The 20,591-nt window shown below is 44.0% G+C and overlaps 1 protein-coding gene across 3 annotated transcripts in view; it reads left to right on the top strand.

The window, feature by feature from the left end:
* The window catches only part of emid1 (EMI domain containing 1), a 531,354-nt gene that overhangs the window by 500,139 nt on the left and 10,624 nt on the right, over positions 1 to 20,591 (top strand). The window contains exons 13-14 of one of the 3 annotated variants that reach the window (XM_072491083.1): positions 11,049 to 11,093; positions 18,207 to 18,297. In XM_072491083.1, the coding sequence (XP_072347184.1) occupies positions 11,049 to 11,093; positions 18,207 to 18,297 (136 nt within the window). Of the gene's footprint in view, positions 1 to 11,048; positions 11,094 to 17,462; positions 17,548 to 18,206; positions 18,298 to 20,591 lie in introns of all 3 variants that reach the window. The other 2 variants (XM_072491172.1, XM_072491261.1) reach the window with 2 other exon arrangements.

The following is a 20,591-nucleotide window of genomic DNA, read 5'->3' as shown; positions in this document are numbered from 1 at the left end:
CAGCGATTCTCCGTCCTGCGGCCCGCGAAACTCGACCGGGCCGTTCCCGCCGCTTGGGAGAATCGCGGGAGGGCGTCGGACCGGCGTCCCGTGAAATTTTGGCGGCCCAGGCGATTCTCCCAACCGGCGTGGGAGTGGAGAATCGCGCCCAAGGTTCCTGCAAATCAGAACCAGCAGTGGCATAAAACCCAGTTTAAATTGCTGCCTAAACTGATTCCAAATTCTGTATCGCCACATTTCGGGCTCGACCAGAATCTAGCAGGGGAAAACAGGGACGCGATTGCTGCCTCACGGTGCCGATGCCCCAGGTTCGATCCCGGCTCTGGGCCACTGTCCGTGTGGAGTTTGCACATTCTCCCTGTGTTTGTGTGGGTTCCACCCCCACAACCCAAAAGATGTGCAGGGTGGGTGGATTGGCCACGCTAAATTGCCCCTTAATTGGAAAAAATGAATTGGGTACTCTAAATTTATTTTAAAAAGGAAAAAAGAGTACGAAAACTTAATAAAGAGAAATAAATGTTTCTTTAAAAAAAGAATACTCTCTGTCCTTGAAAGTCACCGAGCCGGGTAGACCACAATGAACCTCGCTTGCTCTTGTACAATGTGGCCTTGGCCTTATTGAACGCCGCATGCCTTCTCGCCAGCTCTGCTCCAAAGTCCTGGTATATTCTGAAGACTTGACCCTCCCATCTACAGTCTCGATGGTCTTTCAACCAGCTCAGGACCCGCTCCTTATTCAGGTGTCCATGAAACCTGAGCAGTTCTCCAGATCATTAACCTTAATCTTTAGGACTCTTCGCTCCTCAGCTAGCAACAACATTTCTGCCTCCAGAGAGATAATCTAGAATAATCTAATAATCTTGATTAGTGTCACAAGTAGGCTTACATTAAAACTGCAATGAAGTTACTGTGAAAATCCTCTAGTTGCCACACTCCGGCGCCTGTTCGGGTACACTGAGGGAGAATTCAGAATGTCCAAATCACCTAACAAGCAAGTCTTCCAGGACATGTGGGAGGAAACCGGAGCACCAAGCCCATGCAGACAAGGGGGGAACGTGCAGACTCCGCACAGACAGTGACCCAAGCCCGGAATCGAACCCGGGTCCTTGGTGCTGTGAAGAAACAGTGCTAACCACTGTTCTACCGTGCCGCCCTGATCACAAATCTGACCACAATGGTCAGAGAGCGCCTCCTCCACCTCCTGTATCGTTATCCACCATACCTCTATCTGCAGATCCATCTTGTACATGGCAACCCGGATTGAGGCCAGAAACTCGTCCAGTGCCTTCCCCAGATCCTCAACGACCGCCTGTCGTTGCTTCTTAAATTCATCAGTCAAGAAACTAACCAAACCAACGTCTCAGTCGATCACTGAGGGGCCAATGACACAGCAGAAACCACAACATTTTCCCTCTTGTTGAGGCTCAAGGAACTTCCGAGTCTGACGATGATCCCTTGCCCGACTTTTGCCTTGTGTTATATTTACTGGACATTAATCATACGAGGGGATCTTATTCCATCATACTACACCAATTTCCTCCAGAAAATCGATCATAAACCAAGTACCCTGGCAGGAGTCACCATGTGTGCGACTGCTCACTACGTAGCTGCCACCGGAGGCCTTCTACAGTGATCATAACATAGTACAGAAATGAGCAACGGGACTCATCCAAAGAGTAAAAGCGAGAGTGAAGAGCAAAGATTAGAGAAATTTGAGTTTTGCGTTGAATAAAAAAAGGATTGTTTTGGGTGGCCCTTATCATGGTATGTAAAATATTATTGAAGAATGTATAGAAGGCAAATCAAAACGTTAATTCAAAGTACACTAAAAAAAGTAGGACATTGAGTACAAAAATGGAAATTCAAAACAGATAACTGGAGAAACATCTTGACACAAATGTTCAAAAAATTCTTTGTGGTGATTGTCTCTTTAAAGGCAATACAAAAGAGCCTTGTTCTGCACTGTAACCAATCACTATTTGTTGATGCACCACTGTCAATGTACTCTGTCGATTATTCTTTTATGTATGTACTGTGTACGTTCCTTTGGCTGCAGAAAAATACTTTTCACTGTACTTCGGTACATATGACAATAAATATCAATAAATAAATAAGGGTCATCTGTCTTGGGGGACCAACTAGGACTCAGAGCGGGTAATCACCCCAAGGGGTGGAGCCCTCTCCTGGGCAGACAACATGCAGAGGACTAAGGGCAGCCATGTGGCTGCTGTACAGTTGTTCTCATTAATAAATCCTTTTGTGTTTCTGATGAAGTTTGTGAAAGTGCATCATTACATCTGGCAAAAAGGATACAATTATCATGAAAGTGCCTCTGGCCCGACACCTGTTAGTATTCTGTTTTAATCAACATCAGAGAAAAGAGTACTCATCCAAATGCGTCTCAGAGAATCATATAATCCCTGCAGTGCAGAAGGAGGCCATTCGGCCCATTGAGTCTGCATCGGCTCTCCAAAAGAGCACTCTACCCATGTCCACTCCCCCATCCACCCTGCCCTATCCCTGTAACTTAACCTGCACATCTGTGGACACTGAGGGGCAATTTAGCATGGCCAGTACACCAAACCCACCATCTTTGGACTCTGGGAGGAAACCAGAGAACCCGGAGGAAACCCATGCAAACATGGGGAGAATGTGCAATCTCCACACAGTCACCCAAATCCAGAATCGAACCCAGGTCACTGGTGCTGTGAGGCAGTGCTAACCATTGTGTCACTCTCCTTGGAGGAATAGACCCATTTCAGATATTGAGATATTGCCAGACCGTGAGGGATGGAAGCAGCAGAACAAGCCTGAATTGGCCGGCTGAGTCAAAAATTTAGAAACGTATAGTGTAAAAAATCAAGAGAAAATAACCCAAGAGCTGTGGCTTTAAGTTTTTAAAAAAATGGAACTTAAAGTTGAAAGAAGTTGCTGAAATGTGATTTTCTTAAAAAGAGCACACAGGAAGCAGGCTTTAAGTGAAAAAGAAAAAAAAGCACCAAGTGAACTGCAGAGAGGTATCCCAAAGTGCAGGAAAATCAAGAGGCTGAAACTGATAAGCTCCCAATCAGAACAGAGCCTGCAGGTGTTCTGTGGCAGCAATCACTACACTGATGGACTTCAAGCAGAGAAGTTCTGAAGTTTTAAAAAGAAGACAAGTTAACCAGTTTGAAAGCAACAGCCCCATTGGACCTCGAGTGCCAGTGACATTGACAAAAAACTTGGCACATCAAAAAGGGAGAACAAAAACGGACCCTCCAAATGGCCAGAAGAAAAAAACTACAGAGATCACAAAAAGGGCTTTCCATCAGTAAAATTCAAGTTTTAAATGTTCAAAAAGAACAGGCAGGTCTGGGCCAAAACTTCAAAAGCGCAGGAAAAACAGCTCAGTTTTTTTTTTAATGACAATCTTAAAGTGGCAATGCATTTGAAGTGGTCATGCACTTAAAACAGCAACCACACCAAGGAACAAATGGCTCTGGACATGAAAATTGTAGAAGACCCCAAATAGAGGGCAACTCTCAAAATAGGTTCATAAGCAATGAAGACCTCAAGGAAGAGGCAATATGAGACCTCAGAGGCAGCAAGGAAGACCTCAACGAGGAGGCAATGAATACCTGAAAGAGGCAACCACGAAGACCCCAGGAGGACAAGAAAAGACACCACAAGAAAGGCAATCAGAGAATGACAGAATGGAAACAAGTCAACACTTTGTCGGAAACAGACCTAACCAACAGGGAAGCCAAAAGGGTTTGGCTGAATTTAAGATAAAGTAGAAATGAAGGTTCCATTTATTAAATGTATATGTCTCGTCAGAACCTGATGGATTCTAGTCAAAAGGAAAGCAGAAATTAACAACTTCCAAAGGAACTAGGAACTATTGAACATAAAGAGGAATCAGCAAAAAGAATTAAAGCTCTAGAGAAGATATTGCAACAGCCAGATGAAATGACTGACAGCAAGTTTGAAGCAAAGTTGCAAAAGTTTACAAAATGAAGTTAGGATCAGGGAAAAATTAATGAGGCATTGTAGAATAAGCTGTAATCCATGAGGAAAAAACAAATAGAAAATAAGAACAAGTCTAGTGAAGAATTGAATCAAAGAATATTAGCTTGAAGAAGGAAGCTTGGGAAGAGAAATTAATTGAGGAGGCAAAAACATTGAAATTGACAGCAGAAACAGCAATTCAGACAGAGAAAGAAACTGAGATTATGTGCCAGAACAAGATTGCTCCAAATCATCACATTAATAGAAAAACACAAGAACCAATTTTTAAAAAGGTCGAGGAAAAAGATGCTGCATTGAAATGCTGGAAAGAGAAGAAACTTTGGTAGTGGATCAAGTTAGATCCCCAGGATTATTATCTCTGAGACTGGACCCCTGTCATGCCAAGTAGCCATGGGGAGACAGTTTGCTCAGGAACACGTGGGCTACTTGAGGAGTAGAGAGACATTCAGCAGTCAGTGTTGCCATCAAGAAATGTTTTAGAATTCATAAACACTGAAGTACCTGATCAATCTTTTATCGACACAACTGATGTCTCAGTGGAAGCAAATACTGCTGAATCGCCTGCGCCAGAATGGATACCCGTTATTGCAGTTCCTGTGGGAGCAACTCAGATAACAGAATTAGGAGAAACAAAAAAAAACTTCCAATTGCCCAACTCATGAATATACTGTTTAGGATTGAGCAACTTGGTTATTGAAGATTGTATAAAGGAGTTAAAGGGGGAGGGATGTGGTGATTGTCCCTTTAAGGGCAACACAGCAGAGTAAGGGTCGCCTGGCTTGGGGGACTACTTCGGTCTCAAGAGTGGGTAATCATGCCAAGGGTTGGAGCCCACTGTTAGGCATGAGACATTGGTTGGGAAATGCAGTACAGTTTTTCTTATCAATAAATCCGTTTCTGTTTCTAATGAAATCTGTGAAAGTGCATCGTTACATCTACCAAAGAAAAGTAAGAGAAGAAATTTGAGGCTAATTTAAAATGCAATTAAATGCCATGAATGGTAAGTTAATGTAGTGGAGGAATGTGCTTTGAAGAGAGGAATCATCCCCGACTTTTCTTACATTCTCTTAGAAATGTCGACATTTTGCTGCGGTGAGGGGGAGGCGGGTAAAGTTTTACGAGCACCTATCACCCTTTGGGCCTGGCCCATTAATAGACAGCAAGTGCCAATGGACTTGTTCCTATGGGTGGGACTTTCAGCCCAGCCCCAATCCTGTCAGGAGTGGCATTTGGAGAGTGACCCAAGATTGGGAGTCCTAGTTGATTTTACCATTCCTCAATGGTAAGCTGCCGCACAGCTGTCCTCGCGGAAATTAGTTACCTCAGTATCAGCACATCTGGTCTGTATAAACTTCTGCCAATTTAATTTCTTGCTCGTTATCTATTTCAGTCTCAGCATTTTTCATTTTGTAAAATTATCCACTTTGATATTCAGGTTATTTCTGTTTCTCTCCATTACATCGATAGAGTTATATTTTGTTCCTACATTATTCTTTATGGTCATTTAAGTTTTCTCTTTTGATGTGCTCACATTAATGTCTCTTTATAGTAAAAGTGACTCAGCCAGCTACAGTCACAAAATACCATTCGCCACTCTTGGATTTCACCTACTCTACAGCTAATGGCAGGCAGCACTGTCTATGATGTCTGTACCATGCTGAACCTCAAACCAGTGCATACACTTAATAATAATAATAATCTTATATTGTAACAAGTATGACGTTACTGAGAAAAGCCCCTAGTCGCCACATTCCGGCGCCTGTTCGGGTAAGCCGCTACGGGAATTGAACCCGCGCTGCTGGCCTTGTTCTGCATCACAAACCAGCTGTCTAGCCCACTTGCTGCATTGTCATTGAACAGGCACCCACAGCTTCTTTACATATACATAGAATTTACAGTGCAGAAGGAGGCCATTCGGCCCATCGAGTCTGCACCAGCTCTTGGAAAGAGCACCCTACCCAAGTCCACACCTCCACCCTATCCCCCTAACCCAGTAACCCCGCCCAGCACTAAGGGCAATTTTGGACACTAAGGGCAATTTAGCATGGCCAATCCACCTAACCTGCACATCTTTGGACTGTGGGAGGAAACCGGAGCACCCGGAGGAAACCCACGCAGACACGGGGAGAACGTGCAAACTCCGCACAGACAGTGACCCAGCGGGGAATCGAACCTGGGACCCTGGTGCTGTGAAGCAATTGTGCTATCCACAATGCTACCGTTTCCCAGCATCCCAAGTGATGCTATTAAATATTAACCAGTTTGTGGTGCTGTACACTCAAATCAGGGGTAGCAAATTCCTAATAGCTAAATGACCTTGTTTTATGGTGAAAGATGAAAAATTGCACAAAGCTTTCACCGGGACGAATGATGGATATTGTTCCTACTTAACTGAAAAAAGCATGATACTGTCAGAAAAGGGGGACAAATCTGGATTTTAAGGCCTATTGCCACTCCCGACTGCGACCTCACTGTTTGCTTCTTCTTACCCAGTGGGTGCAAGATCGTGAGTATATGTAGGCAAATCACTGAAGTTGGTAGAGCCAGCTGATAAAGCAGTTAAAAAGACCAAGGGGATCCTGGGCTTCATAAATAGAGATTTGGGCCAAATGTTCCCCAGGATGGAGAATCTCTCTTGTCATGGCAATAGTGGCTGAAAATCATAACTTCCACCCCTAAACATGGCACTTAATTTTGTAAGGATACATTTTGTGCATGCATGGTTTACAGAGGCAGCTGGCCTTTAAAATCATCAGCTATATCCACTGGTGAGTTTTTGGTAGGTTAGGAGTGTGAATCCCGAAGTATGCTGATTGGGCCTGGTAAGAGCAGATCTGAATCTTGTGGATTTGTTTGGATTGGCAGGTACCCCTTTGGAGAGGTACGGTATCGCTTTGAATGTGATGCCAGGACACCTTTGAGGGGAGGTCAGGTGCCCTTTGGGAGTTGGTGAAAGAAGACATAGAAAGTGCACAAACACACTGTTGCCTCTGAAAATCGCACAGTGACATTTAAAAGTCCTGCCTTTTAAATCTTTGAAACAATATCTGTAGTATGCTGTTTCATTCTGTTGACAGACGTCTGAGGGCTTCCATTACTGGAGTAGTGCTGCATGAGTGATTTCACAACCATCCTTTACCATAGTAGGGTGCCTGCCATTTCTGTTTGATTGACAGCTACAAATGGTTACAGACTCTGATGTGGGACTATGAATGCCAATGCTTGTCATAAGGGATTGGGCACTTGAATGAAATGTTTGTTCTTATAAGGTTTTATTTAGTTGAACGAATGTAAATGTAGCAAACACATTTTTATGGATGGGTCTTTCTTTTCAATACAGTGAAGTCCACACAAGATACTTAGAACTCTTATTTATTCAAATGTATTTGATCCCATCTCTACATAGAGCCTGAGGTCTGCACATGATGGATACTAGGAGAATTGGATTGGTAGATGTAGGGGCAAAGTGTGGTGGGTGGGGGCATGAGTTGACACTAGATTGGCATAGTGGCTATAAGGGGCCAGGAGGGTGGGTGGGCGATGGCATAGGAATTACAAAAATCCATGGCGGCGGGTGGAGGGACATAGGTTGGTATAAGGAAGGTATGATGGGTTCTGGGGGAGGCATGAAGTAGGATTGGTTGTTTTGAATGGGGCATAGAGAGTGTGTGGGGGGTGAGGGCTGGAAGAATGTTTCATGTTTTAGTATTTATTTTTAAACTTTGGACAGTGCCAAAGCAGATCTTCCACCCAGCCCACCTCTGCACCCATCATCCTTCTTGTTTATTCCTGGGTCACCCGCCCCAATTTCTAATCCAGCTCGGCATCACCGCCCGTACTGAAAATCCAATGTCCAGATTGGCTTTTTTAAAGGTCGGGTCTACAGAGCCGGAAATTCTCCAGTCTCCGTACACTCGACCTGCGAGCGAAGACCCAAACCATAAAGTACAAAAACAAGAAAGTTTTAATGGACCTTTATAAAACACTGATTTGACCACAACTGGAGCATTGTGTCCAATTCTGGGCACTGAGCCTTAGAAAAGATGAAGAAAAGGGCAGCATGGTAGCATAGTGGTTTGCACAACTGCTTCACAGCTCCAGGGTCCCAGGTTCGATTCCCGGCTTGGGTCGCTGTCCGTGCGGATTCTGCACATTTTCCCTGTGTGTGCGTGGGTTTCCTCCAGGTGCTCCGGTTTCCTCCCACAATCCAAAGATGTGCAGGTTAGGTGGACTGGCCATGCTAAATTGCCCTTAGTGTCCAAAACTGCCCTGAGTGTTGGGTAGGGTTACTGGGTTATGGGGATAGGGTGGAGGTGTGGGCTTGGGTAGGGTGCTCTTTCCGAGAGCTGGTGCAGACTCAATGGGCTGAATGGCCTCCTTCTGCACTGTAAATTCTATAGTTCTATGGTTTACGAGAGATGGTTATAGAGATGAGGGATTTCAGTTTCATGAATAGTTTGGTGAAACTTGGGCTGTTCTCCTCGTCAACGCGGAAGGCTTCCCGGTCGTCGATATCACCGGTCTGTACGTCGTCAGGGTATGACTCGGTGTATGGAGGCTGAATGGCCCACACGTCCCTGCGAGGCTGGCGGAATTGGGGAACGTTGGCAGGTTGAGCTGCTCGACAGCAGGCAGCGTCATGGCCCATCTTGCCACAGCGGAGGCATTGTCGATTTTTCGCTGGACATTGCCGCTTTAAATGTGCGGATCCACAGTTGCTGCACGTCGTGAAGTCATGACGTTCATTGCACCACCGCGCATGCGCAGTTCGGTCCTGCGTAGAGCGTGCCTGCGCGTCACGTCCCTCTGCGTCGACGTCTCTTTTGCCGCGGAAAGCGCGCAAAATGGCTGCCCTCGTCCGGGCCGTGGGCCGGGAGGAACTCAATAGAGTGGACCAGCTCGGCCTCGTGGGATCCGTGCCGTGCCGATTCGGCCGCCTGGAATTGGGAGTACCGGCTGGACGCGTATTCGTGGAGGACGCAGGTTTCGATGGCGGTGGCTAGGGTGAGGCTCTTTATTTTGAGGAGCTGCTGGCGTAGGGTGCCCGAGGTGACCTCAAAAACTATCTGGTCCCGAATCATGGAATCAGAGGTGGCCTCATAGCCTCAGGACTGCACGAGGATACGGAGGTGTGTCAAAAAGGATTGAAAAGGCTCATCCTTACCCTGCAGGTGCTGCTGGAAGAGGTACCTCTCGAAGCTCTCATTCACTTCGACGTTGAAGTGTTGCTCAAGTTTGAGAAGGACCGTCTTGTACTTCGTCTTGTCCTCGCCGTCCGCGAATGCCAGGGAGTTGTAGATGTGGATGGCATGTTGCCCTGCCGTGGAGAGGAGGAGGGCGATCTTCCTGGTGTCCGATGCATTCTCCCTGTCTGTGGCTTCTAGGAAGAACTGGAAGCGCTGTTTAAACAGCTTGCAGTTGACGCCGAGGTTTCCAGCGATTTGGAGCGGCTGATGGCGCAGGATGGCGGATCGCTGAAGATGTGCAGGTAGGTCTCACAGTTGCTGGGTTCCAATCCTGGTACTATGTCGTGTTGGGTGTTCCGCTATACAGACGAAGCAACACGGTTGTAGATGGTACAACTCTGTTTTATTATTCTTGATAACATCTACTGTATACTTCTGGCTGTGGTTCGTACTTTACCAGTTAACCTGTGGACCCAGCCCTAACACTATCTTAGAGAGGCACTCAGCACATGGTGTATGTCTGAGTGGCACGCTGTGAGCTCTGTGCTCTGAGCTATCTCCTGCTGGAATGAGCGGGAACTGTGGTGTTCCCCGTTTTATAGTGCGTGTGGTCTCACTGGTGATTGGCTGTGATGTTGCATGTGTGTTGCTTGGTCCGTTGATCTGTCCATCAGTGTGTGTGTGTGTGTTTGCACCATGATATGTTTATATGAATATCATGATACTCCTTAGGGAAGAGAAAGTTATGGGAAGGTATAAAATAGGTTCAAAATAATGAGGAGCAGGGCAGCAAGGTGGCACTGCTGCCTCACGGCACCGAGGTCCCAGGTACGATCCCGGCTCTGGGTCACTGTCCGTGTGGAGTTTGCACATTCTCCCTGTGTTTGCATGGGTTTCGCCCCCACAACCCAAAGATGTACAGGCTAAGTGGATTGGCCTCGCTAAATCGCCCCTTAATTGGAAAAAAATAGAATTGGCTACCCTAAACTTTTTTTTTAAAATGAGGATGCTAAACAGAGTACTTGGAGGGAAACTGTTACCATTAATAGAGGGGTTAAAAACCAGAAGGTACCGATTTAAGGCGTTTGATAGAAGATTCAACAGTGACAGGAAGAAAATCTTTTTTGACGCAACAAGCATTCAGGAACTGGAATGTCCTGCCTAAGGGTGTGGTGGGGGAAGTTACTGTTGGGGCTTTCAAAAGAGAATTGGATAAGTAACTGAAGAGAGAAAATTTGCAGGGCGACGGGTAAAGGCCGGGATCTGCGGTTAGCTGATTGGTCTTGTAGAGAAGTGGCCCTGCCATGACTGGCCAAATGGCCTCCTTCTCTATTAAAACTGGTTTGATGATTCTATTAGTTCTCAAGGCACAGATTACCAGCTTCATTCCGTCTTGTCGACCCCTGTTCCTGCCTATCGCCATGTCTGCAGGCCTGACATAGCAACAAAAATGGTAGAAGAGGGTTTAGCTTAGGCCTCCTCTCCCTCCCATTGGTTGCCTGGCTTTAGTCCTGGCCTGGCCTGGTCCAAGCTTTGTGTTCCATAGCCACTTTAGCATTGCCTCTTGCACTTCAACTGCTACATTACCTGAATCAGAGAACGGAACATGGACTAAATAATTAACCTGGAAGCTCCCAGTCAATATGATTCAGTACAACGTGAGATAGGGCATTTGCCTACTGAGCAGTTCAGAGGCCAGGAACACATGTTATGTCTGTCATTTTTAAAATAGTGTATTCCATGAATCCTGAAATGATTCAAATTCAGATCTTTGCAAATAAAATCGGAACTGTCCCTTATACAGTCCCTTATGCCCAAAGAGATTGATACTTTAATATTGTGTCATTTTTTTAGGGGGAACCAGGAATAAAGGGAGGACCCGGAAATAAAGGACCGCCGGTAAGCTCCAAATCCATACTGGATTGTAATTCTGTAAAAAGTCAAGCAATAGTCTGTTTTAACTTGCACATATCTGAAATAAATTTGTGAAACTTAGTTGATCCAGCTGCCTGCTAAAGAAAACATGTTCTATTTTAAAATAATTTTGATCTGCTAATATCTTTTCCTTCTGTCAAATAATGTTTTCACCTTCCATCTGCTTACCTCAATTCTACAGCAAAAATATTCTATCAAGTCATTCAAAAGACATTTTGGGCCAATTTTAGATATTTCTGGGGGCACAAAACCTAATTACTGGCAAAGAATGCCAACGTTCTGCTTTTTGGCCTCCACAGCCCACTCACCAACAATTTTGTATTTTTAAGATTAGAACAACGGAACAAGCTAGCATTGTTGCTGAAGGAGCATTGCTGATGTGCAAAGAGTTATGGATTTTTTTTTTTGTCTTCAAGTCCCTGCAAAAGGGATTTATTTAGCCAACAAAAATAAAGCTAGATTGTGAGTGGCATGGGCTTGTGCGCCACAATATGACTTAATTTCCACATAAAAGAAATGCTAAAGGAAGCAAAAGTGCTCAGATCATATAAGGATCATCATACAGGCTTGCAGTTGTTCTAAAATAAAATATTCACCTCGATCTGCAAGGTGTCTTTGCTGGGCGTGCCCATTCTTTACCAGCACAGAAGCTGGCTGCTTGGGCACTCAAAAGCATTTAATACAACATTGTAGCCCATTTTAAACATACCAACTTTGTCCACAATTTAGCACGTTAATACAACACCCAAAATAACACCCGGTAAGACATGGACCTTGGTTTCAGACTCAAATGCTGGATTTGTTTACATAAAGGTTCACGGTTCTGAGCAATTCTTGCTGATGTACAAAAATTCTCTGACAAAATCAGTGAATTGTTGAAGTCGATTTATGAAAGATATTTTGTCTTCTATTTTACAAAGTTAAAAATGATTTATTTCATGAATCAACAGGAAAAATTACTGAGTAAGTTTGTTCACTTTTTGTGTTAAACAGTTTGTGTTCCTTTTGTTTGTCTATCAAAGTGCAAAGTTTAAAAGAATCAAAATTACTCATTAACATCTTCCTTTTATCAGTTTCCCAGCAAAAGAATACAATCATTTAAGCCTGCTCTCTGATAAGTTTAATTTTAATCATATGAAGCTACTTTGATACCTGAACCAAAATTACAAATTATAGCAAATTCTGATATACTAATGCATTGTTCTAAAAAGAATTAAAAATGTTTTGAGCATATTTCACGAACACAGCAAGTAAGAGAGGGCTTTATTATTAGATTTTTCTTGAGAAAACTTATAAAAGGGGCACGGTCCTGTTACAGATGTGTAAAGCATGAATAACTGAGCCAATTGTTTTGTGTGTATGTGTGTGCGTGTGTGTATCTTATGTTACATGTTTTACTAATATCAATTTATATGCCAGTACTGACCTGTTCTGGCTTTCTTACAAGCTAATGAGTGTAACAAACTACCAAAAGTTTGATTGCATTGGAATATAAATTGTATTAAAAACGCATGTTTCATTTTTGCATAAGTCCACTTTATGTTACAAAACTTCAGCTAATTCCTTTCTGAATGCAAGCTTTTATTTTAGCACTGTTCTGTTCAGCACACGAGTTATTTGATATTTGTGATATTGAATGATTGTGCTGAGATAGCTTCATACTTCGTTCAGACTGAGTACAGAAACTGACTTATCTTTTTTTCCCCCCAAAGTCTCCCACGCTCCTGTCACAGTCGCGAGATGGAAAATAGTTTCCATTCCTTTGCAATGCCAGACAACAGAAAGTGCATGATAATGCCTTGGTGTGACTGGACCTCCAGTCTTCTGTTGACCTGAAGGAAGTGCCTGTCCTTTGCTCAGCACCCCTCCCTACATGTGCAATTGAGGGTGGGAACTCATCGTCTGAGGAATAGGCGCAACCCTGGATCTTAGCAGTTCATGGTGCAGCACAACCGTAACCCCACATCAGCATGTAACCCTCCACCCAAACCAGTTCTAACTCAGTATCTACCTGAGGCTAGCTCACTTGTGAATTATTAGTTACAGTTAGATGAGAATTAGTTGCAAGTGGGTTGAATGGCAATGAAAGTTTGTCACGAAATGGATAACTACGGGGCAATATAGATTTCAAAATAGCACAGACATGGGAATAATTGTGAATTTAAGACATTAATGACTTAAGTTCTTGTTGCATTTCCTGGAAAAGTGTTAGCTAGGAATGAATATGAATGAAACCTTTTGGCATCGATGGTAGCGGTCAGAAGACGTCAAGTGCAGCCCAAAGTGGGTGGAATTGATTTTACGCGTGTCAGTGTCAAGCTGGCCAAGATTTGGGTGTTTCTCACTGGCCAGATCTTCACCTTCCTTGGTAAATCATGAAACACATTTCGCATGACTGCAAGCTGACTGAATGTACATAATTCTGAAGCGGTTTTGTCATCTAAGGTTGCGATTGTAATGCTACTTCCATGTTAATGCATTGGTGTGAAAGTGGCAACAGAGCTGCAGAGTTTGGTCTCTGCCCTGGCCTCAAATGCACAAAAGATGAAGACCATAAAAGATAAGTACAGATGAGAGATGTCACGTGAACCTGTCTAGCCTATCCTTCCATAGTCTCGTGGCTCCTTCCCATTGATCCCATTTCAGCATTTATCTGCTCTTGAATGATAATAGGGTTTTTGGCCTTAATGCTCTAACTGGAAGACAACTCCCAAGTATTGATTGTTATTTAACTTAAGAGCTCCTTCCTGAAATATCGGGCTAGATTTAATGCAGCCCATTGTGGCGGGAAACATGACAGCTGGGCTTACTTAATCATGGGAGAGGCCCTGCTTCAGTCTCTTGGTGGTGACAAAATCTCCCCCAATTAAGTGGAAAGGCAGAAGGGGCTGACATGGGGGGCGTCATTCTCCGACCCCCCGCCGGGTCGGAGAATGGCCGTTGGCCGCCGTGAATCCCGCCCCCGCCCCCGCCGAAGTCTCCGCTCCCGGAGATTGGGCGGGGGCGGGAATCCGGCCGCGCCGGTTGGCGGGACCCCCCGCTGGATTCTCCGGCCCGGATGGGCCGAAGTCCCGCCCAGGAATTGCCTGTCCCGCCGGCGTAAATCAAACCTGGTATTTACCGGCGGGACCAGGCGGCGTGGGCGGGCTCTGGGGTCCTGGGGAGGGGGCGCGGGGCGATCTGACCCCGGGGGGTGCCCCCACGGTGGCCTGGCCCGCGATCAGGGCCCACCGATCCGCGGGCGGGCCTGTGCCGTGGGGGCACTCTTTCCCTTCCACCTCTGCCACGGTCTCCACCATGGCGGAGGCGGAAGTGACTCTCCCCACTGCGCATGCGCGGGAAACTGACAGCGGCCGCTGACGCTCCCGCGCATGCGCTGGGAAACTGACAGCGGCCGCTGACGCTCCCGCGCATGCGCCGCATTTCCGCGCCAGCTGGCGGGGCAACAAACGCCATTTCCGCCAGCTGGCGGTGCGGAAATCCCTCCGGCGTCGGCCTAGCCCCTCAATGTTGGGGCTAGGCCACCAAAGATGCGGAGACTTCCGCACCTTTTTGCCGGCGCGATGCCCGTCTGATTTGCGCCGGCTTTGGCGCCAGTCGGCGGGCATCCCGCCGTTGGGGGAGAATTTCGCCCGGGATTCCTGGCCATCGGTGGCAGTGTGTTGATTAGGCTCATTAATGAACCAGTGATACCTATTATCCCTGAGCACACCATTACTTGGTGATGGCTTGGGGATTAAAATGGGATCGCACTGCTCACTTGTGCCTTCTGACGATGGGTGGGGTGGGGGTGGTGGTTGGGTGGTTCGGTGGGGGGGGGGGGGGGGGGGGGGGTTAGTGGAGGCACTCTGCAACCCCTGCTTCCAGTCCCTGATGCCCCCTTTCATAACAGCTTGTCTTTCACTGGTTTGTACTTGAATCCCTTCTGTGACCGTTATGGCTTATCTTCAAACTCTGCTCTGAATTAATGCTTTTGTGCACCACATCTTTATAAGGTCACCACTCAACCTTTCTCTCCAGGAGGCTTTCTCATGCCATCGGGGCTTGATGCCATGTGGAGTCTTTATTTGTCTGCTGACTGGGAGCCTTGCCCAGTAACAGCACATATCATAGACTTCAATCATGGCGCACATGTTCTGATCATTTGTGCTTGTACTCTACTCCCCTTTTGGTAAACCCATAAATGCTCATTGTCTCTTTTGTAGTGGATTTATCATGCTACAGTCAGGCCTCTAGCCCTGAACGTTTGCTGGGTGACAGCCAGGTGTAAGTTCCAGAGTGTGTCCACTTGTGATTTTGACCCATGACCTTGGTTATATACGATCAACGGAATTCACCTTACTTTATTATTACTGATGGACTCCAGGACCACCATGCCCACACATCTTGGGTGCTTGCCTGATCAGGGAAGCCTGTGATACCAGAGAAACTATTTGGTCCTGCTTGTGAGGGGGTGAGATTGCTGGGATCCCCACCACTAACAACAACAAACTCCCGCACCCCCCCCCCCCCCCCCCCGCCCCCCTTCATCCCGCCAAGGAAAGCTGAAACAGAAATATCTGCAACCCAGCCAAATTTCAATTCTGTTCCCTGGCGTTAGGTTAGGAATGTAGTAGAAAGGCCAATTGTGGATGCCTGTGTATTTGTACTTCCCAGCCTCTCTGTCTGTCAACATACTTCAACGTCTCTAATAAGTGCAAGCTCCCATTCCTGCGACCAAAATATCCCACGTTAAATTGCAACTGCTACCTTTCTGCCTATTCTACCTTTCTGTGGTCTCCTGAGGTATTTTGTAACCCTCTGCATTGTTTGCAAAACCACCTACGTTTGTGTCAAACGAGAGCAGGTAGTTCCCACAAGAAGGGAAGTGGAGAAATAGTTACCTCCACCGTCCTCCAACACCTCCCAGCAGCATTCGGTAGAAGCCTTGGAAGCAAGTCATCAACCTGCGCTTTCATCTTCTGTAGCGTCAGAACAATTTTATGGGAATAAGCAACAAACCGATGGAGGAGGGTTACCAAACCATGCACGAACAAGTCTTTTTTTACTAACTTGAATGTGCTGGTTCTGTCTTTTGTTAACCTCATGACTTACTCAGTAATTAATTTCATAGTTTTTATCAAATCTAGCCATTGGAGAAACATTTTAAATACAAAAGACTTCCTCAATATATTTCATGTATTTTCCAATTCTGTAAAATCTGGTGGGATGCCATGGCTATTTTCTTTGGGAGGGGGGGGGCGTTTGATGCTGGTGTTTTGAGAGTGTATTGTCCAATCACTGAACTCTTCATTTCATTTTTTTAAATTCTGTAATCGCTCCATTTGAAATTGAAATTTATGATTATTTTATTGTGTGAAAGAAACTGCTGTGGTCACATAATGGTCATTGTGTTCCTGGTGGTGCTGTTGTGAAGCTATTGATATTAGTGCATGATATGTTACAACTCAGAAATATATTTCCTAATCATGGCTACAAACATGGTTTCTAGATTCATTGATTACAGTTAATGAGTTTGTTCAATGAATTCTGCATGTTTATTTCAAACCTTTCTGAATGAATACATTTCGATGATTCAAAAAAAAAATCATCTTTCTCAAAACATGATTGTTGAAAACCATTTTTGGATGTTTTTCTATATGAAGCTGAATGCTTCACATAAAACGATGTTTAATAACAATTCAAATTTTGTCAGTCTTCTAAACGTGTTATAAATGTGCCAGGTGCTTCATTTACCTGTCCCTCATGCAGCGGGAAGGGGATACAGCTGTGGAAATGTCATTAAAACTGTCCTCCATTGATGTTGTCTTGTTGCATGACTTACCATGTTGTGTGTGTCGCCTGACTAATCGTTTGCATCTGAGTGCTTCATTAAACAGAGAAATATCAGCATGCTGATCTGTTCGCTTTCGCATCCTGCCTTGTACAGCTTTTCAAGTAATAATGATATGCCATTATTTAAGATATAAGTTGCATCTGTACTAAAAAGAAAAACGCACCATAGCCTAAACACAAAGTAAATGGTTTGAACGTTAACGTTTGCATTCCGCCTAGTGAATAATTTGTTTAAAAAAATGTTCCTAGCTAGCTTGTTTGGAAGTGTTCTATTAAATGTCTGAGCTCCGAATGAATGCATTGCAACGACTACCTAAAAGTAATATCTAAATGTTTGCAGTTTAGAGACTGAGATGGAACCTGCATGCTTCTGCCTTTGTTTTGGTCATTCATGTGGAATGCTGAAATTGAGGTCAAATCCCTACCAAAAACAAAGGAGGATATGACAGCAAGTCAGTTGCTGGCATTTCCCTTGATGGCTGTATCTGTCTTCCACAGGGGGAAGGTATACACCAAATCCGGGAAGCTTTGAAGATTTTAGCAGAGAGGGTATTAATCTTGGAGACTATGATTGGTATTCATGGTGAGTAAAGGGAATAGAAAGGTGTTTGCACCGAGTTTTTATGGGCAGGCACAACCAGCCACACAACATAACATGAAAAAGTCTAGTGTTTAAATCTCAACTTTGCTTGCAACAATTGCTTCTAGTTTGAATTGGGCAAGTCACATCTGGTGTAGGGAAAGAGTTGGACTTAAATCAAAGGATGCTTGCATCATGTTGACAAACTTATTGTGTGTCTGAGTGTGATGTCCAGTTCCCGGTACAAATCCTTACTATAACACTGTTATTTATGTGTGTATGGGGTTAACCAAATACCCAGACACTGCAACGAAGGGAACTAGGAAAGTCCATGATATGCTCCAAAATAATCTCCTGCATTGTACTTCAATGGAAATATTAAAATGATTTGAAATTCACAATGGAAAACCTGCAAATAATCTCCAAAAAAGTACCAGCTGCTGATACTGGTTTTATTTGCAGTTGAGTCAATTTCCAAAAGCTTACAAACCGCTGCTTAATAAAATTGGACTTTTTTTTTCCTTGAATGTTATTTAAACAGGTATTTTTGCCACAATGAATTAATACAAACATGGTTTGGCCTGGTTCCCAAGTCCTGATCATAACTATTTTTTTAACTGGGGTACAAAACATTTTCTGTTGCTGTTTTCAATCTCTACCAGGCTGTTAGTTGGCAGATGTTCCAAGATCTTCAAGCTGAATTAGAAGTTCTGGCTAGAAGGGTAACCTTACTGGAAGCCATCGTGTGGCCAGGTAACCAAGTGGTCAACCATTAAAAGTTGCAGTGTTTGTGCCGGCAAATGGCCCCAAACATTTTGTTACAACTGAACAATCCTCCACAGATGCTGTTAGAAGCGATGAGGAGTTATATTTTGTTATACTTGTTTTATTACTGTGATATTTCAAATACATTTCTGATGATCTTCAGGTAACGGATGAAAAGAGGCCAGTGCGTATTCTCTGTGAACTCTACGTAATTCTTACAAAAATGATCCTGTCAATGACAAAATTAAGGCGAAAATCAGCTTGAAATGATCACACCATCTTACAAAAAGCTTCCTTCCGTTTCACAGTTCCCAAAGTATATTCAGCACAGATCTCCACGATGTAACTGGCATTTATTTTAAATAAAACATGTCAGGAGCATGTAACATAAGTGAGAAAGGTGACAATGCAGTGGAAAACTTTATATTATAGAATAATATGTACAACAGAGAGGACTGGACTGTCATCATTCACAAGCCACAGGAAACCATATTGGAGCTGCTGTTGTTAAATTACTTTGAAGATGGAATATAATCCAAAGTGTGGTGATATCAAATTGGGTGTGGTAGCCAGTGTGTAATAATCCAAAGGGACATCAACAGCCTAGGTAAATGGGAAATCAATCCCGTGTTAATTGGTATTCTCATATGCAGGCGGTCACTGGAGAAATATAGCTCTGTGAACATGGTTCTGTGGTTGGCTAGCCTTTTGACACCACCCGGACGTAAACATGAAAATGGCTACTTGGGAAAAGTATGGTTGGCTTCTGGTGGCATCTTGGAACCACACCACACTGTGGAGTTTCTTGTCTTCAGAAGTAGGTCATGAGGTTAAAATTGAATAATGGAGGAGAAAATGGCTTAACAAAATAACAGCTGCAACAAAGGTATTGAACAATAAGTACTGGCCCTCAAATTATATCCCAGGAACATTTAAATGAAGAGGGAATAAATGGTAAAAATATATATATTTAGGGCAGCACGGTGGCCCAGTGGTTAGCATTGCTGTCTACGGCGCTGAGGACCTGGGTTCGAATCCCGGCCTTTGGTCACTGTCCATGTGGAGTTTGCACGTTCTCCCCGTGTCTGCGTGGGTCTCACCCCCACAACCCAAAGATGTGCAAGACAGGTGGATTGGCCATGCTAAATTGCCCCTTAATTGGAAAAAATAATTGGGTACTCTAAAATTAAAAAAATATATATATATTTTATAAAACCTCCAAACATATCTTGCAAAACATGAAATTGGAATATGTGTTGCAGGTGAGTAATTTGCCCCTTTATGCTCTTCAGCGCCACTTCTTTGCGATGCCTACCCCTTGCTTTGCCTCATCTTTTACACTTATCCTATAGCCATTCCATAGACTGAGATTGACTTGTAACTTGCGATTGTAAATATGACTCGGAGTGTTTTTGTACCATTAATACACAAAAAATATAGTCATTGCTTCTTTAACAATTTAAACTATATAAATTACAATGCTACATGACAGTTTATTTTACACAAGGCCTCAGTACTCAATGTGCCTTCTCTGTATAAAGAACCTGTTGCATTGAATTCTACCAACAAGTAAATTATTAATTCTTTCACAATTTCCTTTGTAAATCTGAGTTGCAGTACAAAAGCACATAGACTCAAAATTAATATCTGACTAAAATTAAAATGTATTCGCATGCTGCAAATCAAAAAATAGACAGTATTTAATAATGCTGTGGCAGTATTAAATATAACGTATCACCGAAAAAAGTTGTCAAAATTTTTCATTTTGCACTCATCAGAGCAATCACAAGAATACCAATGTCAGGGAAACAACAACTTTATACAGTATGAGAAGAGAGTGCTGATTGATTCTCAAGTGGATTCTCATTGGTAGAGGCATTGCCATGCAGGATGCACTAGTTAATAATGACTGACAGAGTTAACTGTCAAGCATGGTCTGAAAATTTAAAACAGGCAGCTTGACTCTGATTGGCCAAGGCATTGCCCTGAGGGATGAACCAGAAAATGGCTGTAATTTATTTTGTTTAGGTGTAATAGGCACAACCTGTGTACATGTTTCTTCTGTCTGCAAAGGACAGGGCCCTGTGTATTGTATATTGTAGCTCCAAGTACACTCAAATGTACCACATTGTGAGACCAACTGTCAACCTTAAATTGGTTGTTAATGTAATTTTAGCACACTTTGAGGATTATTTAGTAAATGTTGTCCAATCACGGAATCAAATCTAATATTGGACACTGTGTTTTGAGTTTTCCAAGCATGGACTGGTTGAGTACAGTCT

Source organism: Scyliorhinus torazame, chromosome 1 (genome assembly GCF_047496885.1).
Source record: "Scyliorhinus torazame isolate Kashiwa2021f chromosome 1, sScyTor2.1, whole genome shotgun sequence".
Classification (NCBI taxonomy): domain Eukaryota; kingdom Metazoa; phylum Chordata; class Chondrichthyes; order Carcharhiniformes; family Scyliorhinidae; genus Scyliorhinus; species Scyliorhinus torazame.
The sequence above is the reverse complement of the archived record's forward strand: the minus strand, read 5'-3'. Positions and strand labels throughout refer to the sequence as shown.